We start from the raw sequence: 14471 nt of genomic DNA, 5'->3' as shown, positions 1-14471 counted from the left end.
GCAAGGAAAAATATTTGCATTCACATTTTATATATACATGTGTGTGTGTATGTATGTATGTATGTATGTATGTATGTATGTATGTATATATAATATAGCTGGATTGGGACCAAATGTGTTTGTAGTTATTAAATCTACATTTCCCATTTAAAGATGTGTGTTTCAGTCAAGTTTAGTTTGAGTAATAATTTATAAATTACGTACTAATAACTAAATTACATTTTTGTAACCTTAGTTCCAAATCAAACGAATGTCTTCATGAACACCTGAGAACTTCAGTATCGAAGCCGCATCTGAGAAATGGAGATACATTTAGTCGCTTTTTTTTTTTAGTAAGTCACTAAATCTATTGCATCTGTTGTCAGTGACATCATAGATGGAGCTTGTTCCCTCTAAACACATCTGTTGTTTTTCTACAAATGCTCAAAACAGCAGCTAGGTTGAATATTTTTTCCAGGAAAAAAGTCCAGTTTGCAAGTGCTTAAATATTCAGATCGTTATACAAGTATTATATCAAAACTATCAATTAGCTTATATCAAAATGCTAGTCATTGAGTCTTCTTGATATTAGTTATTTTCGACCAACTAATGTTTCCAAAAGACCGGTCCTAATTTTGAACTTATTTAACGCAGTGACGTTCATACATTGTGTCTTAAAGGGTTAGTTCACCCCAAAATGAAAATTCTGTGATTAATTACTCACCCTCATGTCGTTTTACACCCGTAAGACTTTCGTTCATCTTCAGAACACATATGAAGATCTTTTTGATGACCGAATGCGGTCAGATTTCCTTCCATAGACTGCCTTTGCAACTGACACTTTGGCGCTTCAAAAAGTTAATAAAGAGATCGTAAAATGAATCCTTATGAATCGAGTGGTTTAGTCCACATTTTCTGAAGAGAATCGATTGCTTATGATGAATAGATTTAATTTAGGCTTTTACTTGCATTTAAACATTGATCAACGAAAATAAGCAGAAGTGAACCTGAATAACGCACAAGAACAAACCTCTTCCGGAAGCTCAAACGTGCTGTGTAACACACGAGAATGAACCTTATTGGTTACGCAGCATGTTTGAGCTTTCGGAACAGGTTTGTTCTTGTGCTTTATTCAGGTTTGGTTGAGCAGTAGCAAGCTAGCTTTGAAAGCATAAGATCCCACCCTCCCTTCAGAGCGCTTTCCAATGCCACGCATTTTTCAAAACACATGAACGCGCACAGCCAGATCAGAGTCTGCAAAGCGTCACAAGAGACAGCATTAAATTGCCTCATGTCTCAAAGCACATAACATTACAATAATAATGAACATAAAAAAAAACTTAGAGCTCTAGTTATACCACCTGACTGCTGCAGATTAATTTCGGCATTGATAGTGTTGACATAGAAACGCATAAATCCGAGTAGAACTGAATGCAATGACTGGATGAACGTTTTTTGGTCCTGAGATTAGTGTTGTCAAAAATGTCAATATGTATTGACACTGAAATATCTGAAATGGTTCCAATACTCTTTTTCTGCAGTATCGATACACCGATACCAGCTGCGCGTTCTTACTCTCTTGTCTCCGATGGTGAAGTGACTCTTCTCACTCACTCGTCTCATTTGCTCCAGTTGAATAGTGCTTGTATTGTGCATAATTTTAGTAATTCCCGCAGGTTTCGCGCTAACACAAAAAGCGCATGCACCACTAATCTATATAAGTGGCGCTCTCATAAAGCTGCCTTTCAAACAGCTTGAGACTACCAAATTGACTTCTTTTCCAGGATTATTGTGCTTAAACAGTCAAATACATACAAAATTATGTCAAAATGCATGTCTTGCCCACTATTTAGATAAATACAGTCAGTTGTAGAGCGGAAATAGTTGAGGGAAAACACATGTTGTGTAACGGTATATTGGATCCGTCCATAAGCTGTCGTTAACTGTCACGTTAATCAAAGCGCAAAAAACAAAGACATTATAATTTGCTGCTCTTGACTGAGTAACTTTTGTAACTTTAATTGTAAGCAATAATCTGCATTTAATTTTTATAATAAAATAACACTGGATCTTCACATTTGATTACTTTTTCTGTAGTATTTCTTACCTGAATACTACTGTCAGACCCACCTGAAAAACTTTAAGCCTCTTGGAATTGAAAATATCGAATATCGATATTTTTCATAGTATCATATAGAAGTTGGAAATTCCAGTATTGTGACAACACTACCTGAGACTACAACAGAAGATATATCTTTTTTTTTTTTTTTTTTTTTTTTTATTATTTTTTATAATAAATATTAGGACCTCTTCTGTTATTGATTGCTATCAGGATGTGAAGAGAATTTCAACCTGTATAACATGAAGTGTTTGAAAAACATGCTTTAAAACATGAAAAACATGCTTTAATTTCATAATACTTTTTTGGCCCACTTTTTACATAAAATGTTTGTTTTCTAGTGTAATGTGTACAATTTAGTGTGCAATTTTTTAGCGAATGTACCTTTTTATCTGCAATACATGTGTTGTATCTCATGTCATGGATGTGGTAAAGCCGTTAGCAAGGAGCAGTTGGCTAATTATACATCTGCCTAATCAGTAGATAAAGCTAATTTAACAGCCAATTACTGCTCTTCACACACCTCCGCCTCACACTCAAAGCAATGACAGCTTCTCGTTTCCTCTCTTTAAGCTCGGCAGGGTGCACTCGCACCAACAGACGACTCGGATGCAACTGGATCACAAATTTGTTTGTGTGTACGTGCTTTCTTGGCTCCCTGCAAACTTTAAATTACTTCAGTGCAGTTTTCAACAGAACTTTTTTTTTTTTTTTTTTTTAAGTTCCCACAGTGATATTTTACATGGTAACATACATGTAATTATGGTAACATATCAGATTATGCTGGTAAAAAAAACTTTTTGTATATTTTATGTTGCAAAGAGACAAATTTTGCTTGTGGTACCCAGTATTTTATCTCATTCAGACTTGCTACAAATTCACTACTGTGTTGAAAGAAGTATCTTATGCTCACCCAGGCTGCATTTATTTGATCAAAAATGCAATAAAATATTCAAGGATACTCAAGATTCTTTGATGAATAGAAAGTTAAAAAAAAAAATAGAAATATTTTCTAACATTATAAATGTCTTTACTCAAATTTTGTATAATTTAATGCATCCTTGCTGAATATAATGGTTAATTAAAAAAAAAAGTCTTACTGACCCCAGCATTTTGAATGATAATGTGTATATAAGATATATTTTATCTTTCATGCTGCTGTAGTAAGAGCATTGCAGGAAACTGCTTCAGTGTGTGTGGATTGATGCCTTCAGACAGGATGTATATTGTAAAATCTCCTCTTGAGACCAGCCGTTTTTACTTTCTTGGCTGTGTATTTATTTGGTATTTGTGCTGGAGGTGGTTTGTGGCGTGCATGACTCTCTCTGGATTTGTTAGGAGATATATAGGCTGTTACAGTGTAAGTTCCTGGAAGCTCCTGAAGGCTGAGTCATTACAGGTGTCACTCCGTGTACTGAAATGCATCTTGAGCAATCTCTAGGCAAGCATAATTTTCCTTTTTCCCCTCTCTGTCTGTCTTTCTCTCCCCATGTCTCTGTACAGTACTGCATAAACTGTCAATATGAATGGCTTTTTAAATCCTTTTTACATCTTCAGAGAGAAAACAGCTGTTTGGGTCAAATGCAAAATGTTGTAATTATTCACTTCACACCACTTCAGTCTAAAAGCTGCATTTAAACAAACTCTTAGAAGAGAGGGAACTGGAAAGAAAGCTCAGCGGGAGATGCTGTTACATGAAGTTTGATGGCTCCTGGCTTTAGAGTGTTAAGAGCGGCAAAATAACTGGATGTCCATGGAGAATGGAGAGATGAAACAGAAAGAAGAGAAGAGAAACTATACTAATTTGGAAACTTCTACCATTTTCTGTTGGCCCCACTATACCCTGAGTCAATAGTTTTTCTCTTTCTGATTTTAATAATAGCGTTTCTATCTTTCTGTCCTCTCTCTCCTCTTATGTGGACTTGAGGAAGGTTTTAACATCAACAAAAAGTTGTTGTTAGCCAAAAGGTCAAATATTGTTCATAACACCCTTTTGTGGCGGTGGCAATACAAAAACACATTGATAAGGTCACAATCTGAATAACTCTCTCTCAAAAACAAAGAGAAAATATACTGGATGACCTTTTATTAAAATGTGATCTGGGAAAATAGAAAACAAAACCAAGTTGGAGACAAAAGAGAGGCATTTCCACTTGTGCCGGTTTGCTGGGACAGGTATTAGAAGGTCTGGTGTCGAGGGGGGCCTTTCTGTGTTATGAGACCAGCAGTGCCATTATGGTGCTTCATAAATCACAGAAAACAGCAAAAAAAGAATAGATATTTATGAGAGGCCTATTTTCTCAAGCCCTCTAAATGTAAAATATATTTGATACTAACTTCTTCTTATGGAGGTCAGGCTTAAAAAGATTTGACATGGAAAAGCGCCATTGTGCACTGATGCCCTCATTTTGTGTTTGCTTTCTCGTGGTTCTACTCTGGGCAAGCAATTAATCACAGACTCACTGCTTTTTTTTTTTCCTTTGTGCATCTTAAGTTTTTAAGGGATGTGTGTACATCAGAACATTTTATTGTTCATGTAAAGTCTAACATTACTCACTGCCTGACATAAGTAGACTCAAACTGTGTTTGATTTAGTGCATGTTAGTTAGTGACTAATGGTTTTTAACTAGTTACGGAGCAGCAGTTAGTTTGAGACTGTCACTTACCTAGTGATTATCATTACTCACAGCTTGACATAAACCTAAATAATATTTGACTTGTTGAATGTTAGTTAGGTAGTTGGTTGGTTGGTTGGTTAGTTGGTTAGTTTTAATGATTTTTGTTTCTTAAAGGGTTAGTTCACCCAAAAATGAAAATTCTGTCATTAATTTTTCACCCTCATGTCGCTTCAAACCCGTAAGACCTTCGTTCATCTTCGGACGTCAAATTTAGATATTTTTGATGAAATCCGTAAGCTATCTGGCCTCTGACAGACTGCAAAACATCTACCATTTTCAAGGCCCAGAAAGGTAGTAAAGACATTGTTAAAATAGTCCATGTGACTGCAGTAGATCAACCTTAATGTTATGAAGCGACGAGAACACTTTTTGTGCAACAAAAATAACAATTTTATTTAACAATTTCTTCTCATTCATGTCAGTCTCCTACGCAATTGACGTAGTGAACACAGTGCAGCGCTTCCGGGTTCTACGTCAGAACGCAGACTCAGAATTGGCCGACGCTGTTCATGTGAACACCACGACGCGTGCTTGTGATGCTGACACAGGAGCTGGCCAATGAGTCGCCGTTCTGATGTAAAACCCAGAAGCGCTGCATTGTATTTAAGTCAAGTCGTTATTTTTTTGTTTTTGCACACAAAAAGTATTCTCGTCGCTTCATAACATTAAGGTTGAACCACTGTAGTCGAACGAGGGTCTTACGGGTTTGGAGGAACATGAGGGTGAGTAAATAATGACAGAAATTTCATTTTTGGGTGAACTAACCCTTTAGTTCCTGTTATTTTTAACTAGTTATGGAGTAGTGGTTCATTGGTTTGTCTTTCACTTACTCAGAGCTTATTACTCACAGCTTAACATAAACCCGAACAGTGATTGACTTGGTGAATGTTAGTTAGTTGGTTTGTTTAGTAAGTTTGTTTTAGTGAGTTTTTTTACTTGGTGAATGTTAGTAGTATCACTTACTTAAAGCTTATCATTACATCATCGTCACAGCTTGACATAAACCCAAACAATATATGACTTGGTGAATATTAGTCAGTTACAGGCTTTGACCTTTCGTTTAAACTAACTCAGTTAGCTAGTTAGTGGCTGTTAGCTAGTTAGGAAGTAACTGTTAGTTTGGCTGTTTTTTTTTTTGTTTTGTTTTTGTTTTTGCTTTGTTTTTTTTTTTTGTGAATTAAAAAAAAATGTTAACTTTGTTAGTTTAACTTTATTTGTTACTTTACCTTTGTAGTTTAAGTTGTTTGTTTGGAGTCATGTTACAAATGTTTAATAAGACACCTCTCTCCCCTGTCTCTCTCTCTAGTCTACTGGTCCAGTGGGCAGTGGCAGCATGCAGCTGTTGGAGACAGATTTTTCCCGCACTCTAACTGGACTGGTAGATTTGCATCTCTTCCATCAGAAGAGCATCCCAGTGTTCCTCAGTGCGGTCACCATCGAGCTGTTCAGCCGCCAGACTGTCACCTGATTTACCCATCATTGCTCGACCACACGGTGTTCAGGGAGCGCGCACACACACACACACACACACACACACACACACACACACACACACACACACACACACACACACACAGACACAGCAAGACACAAATATCTACAGAACTTCTGGGCGTGACAATCTGATTATTTTTGATTTGCCATTTTTTCTTCTTTATACAGATTTAGCTTGACAGTCTGTGTGGCAACATTTCTGTAGTATAGTCTATTGTGTATTTGTCTTGCTATGAAACCCACACTGTGTTGTTTAAGAAATTGGTTAACACATACAAGGGAAACCTAGAGATGCGCAGTCCTCTTTTTATGAACATCATCTTTCATGGCAGTTTATTTGCTCATATCGAGGAAAAAATAAAGACATATTAAACTTTTCAGTCTATTATTTGTTTTGGGAACTAACAGATTTCAAAACATCCTCTGTGTTGAAGTGAATGATTCATACGCCCGGTTAGAAGCTGCTTTTATTGTGTTTCACTTCAAACAACTCAAATAACCTTGTGATTTTTGTTACCAATTCCCCATTGAATTGAGGATAAACTAATATCCCCATTGAAACCACAATAGTTGCCTGGATGCATCAAGTTTTATGTCTTTTAAATGTTTGCTTTGTACAATTTGGCACCAAATCCTAGTGGATGTGGGAGTATTTAAATTCCCTGGCCATTTTAGCTGGCAGTGGTTATTAATTTTTTTTCTTTCCTTCGTCTTCATTTGAATGCCACATAAAATGCCAGTTTCCTACCTTACACACGTTAAGATTTAATCTGAAATGGCTCATACTGCTTTCAGATGAATTTTGTCTCAAATCTGTCATACTATCAATGCAAAGTGCCATTGTGCCAAAGCAATTAGCAAAGAATGTTACACTCATCCTGCATCCGTGGTTTCAGGTAGTGCGCAGAGCCAGTATCTCTGCTTTCTTCTCATGCCAGAGAATTCATTGCGGATGCAATGTCCCTGCTGTTAGCTGTTTCTATTATATGCAAACTCAGTCTTTGGCTGGCAAAATCAATTCAGAAAAACAGCTACTATGCACAGACTCTCAAGCTGGCACTGCTCTCTTCCTGTCACTTTTGGCCTCTTTGTTTTCATACTTTCTCCTGCTTCTTCAGTTCTTTATTTAATATCATTTGTTTAACAATTCAGTGGGTCAAGCATCTTTGGCCCTTAAATCAAACCCCTTTCATTCTATGATACCCATTTCCTCTTTCATCACACGTTTTTATATTTTATTCATTTTATCATTTATCATCTTGAGTCAAATAAGGTGGCCTCTCATTGGTTATTTATGAACGTTTTTGTTTTTCATGAACGGTTGTTATATAATTCATAGCTTTGGGGTGGAAAAGGCTATATATGCTAATGAGGAGCTGTAAATAGATAAATAATGAATATTTGAGAAGCTTTAGACCAAACTACAACGCTGCAAGAAACATATGGACTTCAGACTCAGAGGAGAGATAAGCTGCCATTGTCTTATTAAAAAGCCAAACGCTTCTATTCGGTGGTGTAAAATCATTTATATATAATATTGATTTAATTGTCTTTTAGATTTATTTACTTGAATTTTATAATGTTTTATAGATTTCTTTTCTTCCAGTATTTTAGTATTTGAATTCACTCCAAGAAGAGATTTTTTTTTTATTATTAACTTTCTGTTAGTATGTATAACAAAGTTAACAATATTAGATATATGTGAGAAAATAACTCTTAGTGTTTCTGTTATTGTTATCTAATGCAATGACATTTGTAAATTAAATTCGTAGTTTAAGATTCTTTTTGTATGGAAGCTTGTTTCCACCACTAAATAAAAAAAAAAAAAAAAAGTTAAATGCGACTTTTCTCAATTCTGGCTTTTTTTTCTCAGAAATGCGAGATTTAAACTCGCAATTACAAATTATAAAGTCAGAATTGTGAGATACAAACTCATTGATATAAATAGACTTTTTTTTCTCGCAATTGTGAGTTTTTATCACGCAATTCTGACTTAATATAATATAATATAAACTTAATATAAACTCACAATTGCGATAAAGTCAGAATTGTGAGATAAAAAGTCACAACTACCTTTTTTATTTTTATTTCCATGGCAGAAACAAGCTTCCATATTTTTGGGCTCACTGTATTTTTATTTTTTTATTTTTTTTATATGGACTACAAAAGGTGACAAGATTTGTATACAAAAAACATGAAGATGAAATCCAAAATATGTGCAGCATAAAGTGTCCCAGTACTGTTGTAGTGCTATGCATGTTAACATTTATGCCATGCTAATTAGCATTTGAGACCAAAAAAGGAGGTCACAAACCGTTCCCCAACATGTGGTCTCCCATTCCAGGAAAATTGTCCATCTGTCAAAGTGTCCATGTGTTTCATGATAGAGGTTTGGTGGTTACACCGATGAGACTGGAGATATCTCTCTATTGTTTGTCTTATCTGTTCTTAGTTTGCCATGGCATTTGAAACTAGAGAGTATCATGCTGGGTCGCTCCCTCTTGCATTGCCACAGAGACGAGCATTAAAGCAGACAGAGACGGGTTCTCTCGAAAGACACAACCCCTGTCACTCAAACTGTGTGATAAGTCAATGATTTGAAGAGACTGGGTGTGTTTTTGAGTAATTTTAACTAGTACAACTCTGAGTAAGAATAGGCTTTTGGTATAATAAAGATAAATGCTGTGACTAGAAAGCCTGCCTGTTTGCTTTTGAATCTCACTTATCTTTCTAGATAATAGTGGATAGAGGCTTTTGCTGCATTTGATTCCTCTTAGGCTTACAGAAAATGTCCTACAACTAGATAACAGTACTTGTGATTATATTAGCAGCCATAAATCCTGCACACTTTTTTTTTTTTTTTTTTTTCTAGCTCTATCTCTCCCAACATACACATAAAGTAACGTTAGATATCGCTAGGCCACAATCACATTAGCTCTCATAAGCTTGGCTAGCCAATCACGGTGGTTCCAGTGTTCCAGAAGAGGTTTGGAGCAGTGTTAGAGGCACCCTAAAAAGATTACAGAGCCCCAGAAGGAATTTTCTTCATCCTTCATTTTTCTGCCTTCCTGTCATTCCTTTTGATCTGTTTACCATTTCCTTCACTTTCTCTGCTGCAGGGCTTTATTGTCTGACTACCGAATTACTCTCCGTTCGATTCAAAGATTTATATCCAATCAAATGACATTAGTTTTCTAACAGAATCTGTACCATATCTGTTATGTTATTGTATGTCGTTTAAGACGGCTAAAATTTTGCACACTTGAAAGAATGTTTCTCTTGATCTCATTGTGTGTGTGTGTGTGTGTGCGTGTGTGTGTGTGTGTGTGTGTGTGTGTGTGTGTGTGTGTGTGTGTGTGTACTGCAGTTTTGTCGTCTGCCACTTTAAATCCTGGATCTCTTTAAAGCGGAATGGGTTCTGATTGGCTGTCAATGTTTTATTGTTCATCAGCTGGGAAAAAATCGCTCTGAAAGTGATTCCACGATACCGTTTCTCTGTGCTGTTATCGTTATAGTTGTAGTGTGGCCTCTACAATTCTTTTATATTTAGAATTAATTTTTATTTAACTATATCATTATCATTATAGTTATCATACTTAGTGTGAACGGTCCTTTAGCTAGGGAAAGAGAAAGGTATTCAGGATTGTGACTGTCGGAATAATAGCTTGCCAGTACTTCTGAACAGAGAGCTCCAACCTCGCTACGGTATGTCTCAAGTTCAAAAGAGACCATTGAGGGGATTCTGCACCCAAAATACTCATCTGATAATGTTGGTTTTTATGTTGGCAAACAAAAAGTATTCATAAATATAGCTTCAAGGAGTCATTTTTAGGGCTGAGTGATGGGCTAAGCAAGCATGGCAGGAGCATCAGAACAGAATAAAATGATTATTATTTTGATCTTAATTTACTCAGGAATATTATTAAAACTAATTTAATGATATAGACTAATACTAAAAACATTGCAGTTGTGGGAACAATGGAAATATTTTCTCCCTTTTTGGCAAAATGTCATTCAGAGTAACAAACCTTGGTCATTCAGCAGAACGGATATATTTATGTAAAAATGAAACATCATTATTTGTCATCAAATGATTCCTGTTTTAAATATGAATAAGATTTTCTGATCCATAAATATTGTTACACTAAATGACATTTTAGTGGATGTTTTCTGTAAAAATTTATAATGGTTTATTTTATTTTTGCTCAGAAAAATATAAAATTAAACAGGACGCTTTCTGATGTTCATGGGGAAAAAAACTAAATTTAAAGCTGTATTACACATTATTTCTTTGATGCTTGAAACCCCTTTTTCGTCTTTGACCCACATACAATATATATGTATATACACACACACGTATAACTTTTTTTTTTTTTTTTTTTTTCATGAAATCTAGACAAATGGTGCAGACCCCCCTTTTTTGTCAGTACATAAACAGAAGTATGGGATTTTATATGATAACAATATAGTACGGATGAGTTTGTCCACACTTTTGAATGATAGTGTACGACATTACCAAATGTTACTTTCAAAGATGATTCCAGAAAGTGAATGAATACCACTGTGAAAATGGGCCATTACACTGCAAATCTCTCCATTATTCCAGCTCATTCTTTAACACCTTTTGTTCTGCTCACACTGTTCATTTCTCTTTTCCCTCAGGTCTACTGTCATTTATTAACGGACAGACTGTCTTTGTGTGAGAATTTTATGCTGGGAATAGCTTGGCGAGCTTAAAGGAATCAGTTGTAGGCAGATTAAAATAATGAAATAATTGACTTTTGCAGCGATTAGTAAGGGTATTCTTACGAAGATTTGGGTGAAATACTTAATTTTAGCAATTAGGTACGAGAGGCCGTTCTGTGTTGTGAATATAGTGACGTTAATAGGCATGAAACGCAGTGAAACACCTGCAAACCCCTTCAAACCTGAATGTATTCACAATACTTGCTTTTATATAACAGTTCACACATAAGAAACTTGTTTAAAATAAGACCTCAAAATTAAACCGGGTTTATGCAAATTTTGTGAACATTTCACCACAATAGCTGTAGTTTGAGCTATAGTGGAGGATCAATATACAGGTGTTAAGCTTAAAATTTTTATAAACCTTTTATTAGTTGCCACAAAATCGGCTTTAGTCCAGTCAGTGTGCATTTCAGAACATTACGTTCTGTTGTGTTGCCATCTTCAGCTCTCTGTCTCGGCTATAAATGAACTCAATCCTGACAGTGTCAGTCTCATACTGCGTGTTGGCTCTTAATAAGTTCATCAGATTGATTGGCCAAGAAGTGAGCTCAGATGGTGCTCAAGGGTCTGTATTAAGACCTGATATAAACAGTGTAAATGGATGATGCTTCAGCTGCAGACACTGATCATCAAGGCTAGCCTTTTTCTGTTATAGTACATTAAAGATGAATAATATATTTGGAGCTCAACCATTTCTTCATTTACATAAATACCAAGTCAGTGACATTCACTTTCACTTCTGACGTACAGTAATACCATGTCTTCAGACAGCAGTCAATCGCACTAGGCATACGCAGGGCTCTTGTAATAAAATATGCATTTTAAATATGCCTCAGATTGAAAAAAACAAAAGGTCTTGTTTTAGCAGCTTAATGTGACCTGGAAAAAATATTGCATTTTGTTATATTTTTCCTGGAGAGGACACAAAAAAGTATGAATTTGCAAAGAAAAACAAATTATTTTGCAATATCACACATAACACTAAAATGCATGCAGGCAACATTTCAAAAATGTATATTTTATTATAGTAGTTCTCTCACCGTGATTTATGTATGTAGGCCCCTGACTGATATTGGTATGTATATATTTCTTTATTTGTGTGAATGTTTTATTAGTGTACTATATGTGTGTTTCTGAGAGACATTGTTTAATGAGAGAGTGTTTTTAGGGGACATTAGTTTAGACTGTAAGGATAGTGTTTGTGTGTGTTAGCAAAAGAGGGCGTTAAGAATGATTGGTGACTGTCCTTTACCACGCTGTACTGTACTGTATGTCCTCTTTTGGGGACGGATCAGGGCTGCTGTTGCCATAGTGATTCTGGGTCACTTACCGGTTTTGAAATGCGTTGAGAGACCAGTAGCCACTTTGATGTATCACAATTTTCAAAATGTCTTGTGGTAATTGACATTGGGGGTTTTAAAATAAAAGTTTTATGAATATTCCATTTTGGGATAATTATATGAAAATTTGCATATGCTGTGAGCTACCATGGCAACAACTGGGATACTTTAAGACACTCTTGTATTGTGTATTCGCTAGAGTAGCTCTCTATTCTAGTACAATAGAGCTTTAGTGTATTTCTAAAGCCTTATCTTGGTCAACCCAAGGCTACATACATAAAATGTAGCCTATATTTATTACACAGTGCCACAAGGAGGGTGACAGAGGGTCCGACAAAAGGTCTAGAGAAAAACGAAATGTAATAAGGGGGTGTTTACATGACAGTTTTCAACCAAAAGCGGAAAACTGTTTATGCATCATTCATTTACAAGACAACAGCATTTTGGGGGACTGAAAACTCAAACTTTTGAAAACTGGTTTCAAAGTGCAAGTTTTTAAAAACAATACCGTTATCATCTCCGTGTAAACTACAAAAATGCAAATATGTGAAAACGGTGACTGCATGCAAATGCGTGTTTCGTCTATAGGCGTGCATGTTTGGCACGAGTGCTCTGTAAAAGAATGAGTATTTGCTCAGGCGCGTAGTGTTTCTTTACAAAGTGACATCGCCAACTACTGGCCTGGCTCCATAACACAGCGTTTTTAGTTGTTTTCACGGATCCATGTGAACGGGGATCTTTTTGACAACGTTGTCATCTGTACAAAGAAAAAATCTTTCCGTTTTTAGTACATCGATGTCTTTTAAACGTACCCTCAGAAAATGATAGCGTTATTGTCTCTGTGTAAACTACAAAAACACGAATCTGTGAAACGTTGACGTCATGCTCATACATGTTACTAGTTCAGTCTATAGGCGCATAGTGTTTCATTACAAAGTGACATTGCCAACTATTGGCCTGGAAGCATATTACAGTGCTTTTAGTTGTTTTTGCCGGTCCGTGTGAGTAGGGATCTTTTTGACAACATTGTCGTCTGTATGCGAAAAACGCAAAGGAAAAACATATGTTTTTTTGTATATCGATATTGTGTATACGTACATTAAATAAATAATAAGATTAAAATAAATAAATAAAATCGATTAAATATATTAGATTAAACTAAACAATTTATATATATAATTAAAAATGAGATTAAAATGAAAAATACATTTAACAGTAGCTACTAAAGTGAGTAGAAAAACTAATTTTAGATTTATAAAATACATTATTCGGTGTATAATTTAGGTCTTTATAAAAAGATAGATCCCTTTTAAATCTTAGGATGGGATCCTTCACACAAGGATGATCATATTTGGGGGTCCTTGGCATTTAAAAAATTGAAAAACCCTGATCTGTAACAAACTGGTGCTACTTTTATGTCTCATCACACTCAATCTCTCGTTTTGTACAAACCCAATTGTCACCATATTATGTCTGATTTATCAAGTATAATGAAAAATGACTTAATTGGATTTTAAATTTAATATTGTTGATGTGTTTGTCATTGGGTGATTGCTTTGTACATTGTAATGGACTCTCTTTTTTTTAGTGTAAGATTTATGGACAGAATTATAAAATATTTTATAGTTTTATAAAGGGACATGTGAAGGCCAAGAATGGTAACCCATACTCAGAATTTGTCCTCTGCATTTAACCCATCCAAGTTAGTGCACACACATTAGGAATAGTGAGTAGTGAACACACACCCGGACCAGTGGGCAGCCATTTTGCTGTGGTGCCCGGGGAGCGATTGGGGGTTAGGTGCCTTGCTCAAGGGCATCTCAGTCATTTCCTCCCAGTATTGAGAATCAAACTCGCAACGTTTGGGTTACCAGTCTGACTCTCTAAACATTAGGCCACGACTGCCCCAAGTCAAGTCAAGTATTTAATTTCAAAATATTTCATGTTTATTTAAATGCTGATTAGCTGTGTAATAAGCATGATCGCTTTGTTTGTTTTTAGTTTGTTTTTCTGTAGTTACCAGTTGACTATATATTATCTCTTACATAATTTGATACCAATGCTGATACTTTGTTTGATTTAATTGATTGATTTTAACAAACCCCTAACCCT

The 14471-nt window shown here is 35.5% G+C and overlaps 1 protein-coding gene across 1 annotated transcript in view; it reads left to right on the top strand.

The window, feature by feature from the left end:
* The window catches only part of mad1l1 (mitotic arrest deficient 1 like 1), a 75349-nt gene extending 68699 nt beyond the window's left edge, over window positions 1–6650 (top strand). Inside the window, exon 18 of the mRNA XM_051890344.1 lies at window positions 6083–6650. Coding sequence (XP_051746304.1) covers window positions 6083–6244 — 162 coding nt within the window. The 3' untranslated portion in view covers window positions 6245–6650. The remainder of the gene's footprint in view (window positions 1–6082) is intronic.
* The last annotated feature ends 7821 nt before the right edge of the window (window positions 6651–14471 follow it).

The sequence above is a fragment of the Ctenopharyngodon idella genome, chromosome 1, assembly GCF_019924925.1.
Source record: "Ctenopharyngodon idella isolate HZGC_01 chromosome 1, HZGC01, whole genome shotgun sequence".
NCBI lineage: Eukaryota > Metazoa > Chordata > Actinopteri > Cypriniformes > Xenocyprididae > Ctenopharyngodon > Ctenopharyngodon idella.
The sequence above is the reverse complement of the archived record's forward strand: the minus strand, read 5'-3'. Positions and strand labels throughout refer to the sequence as shown.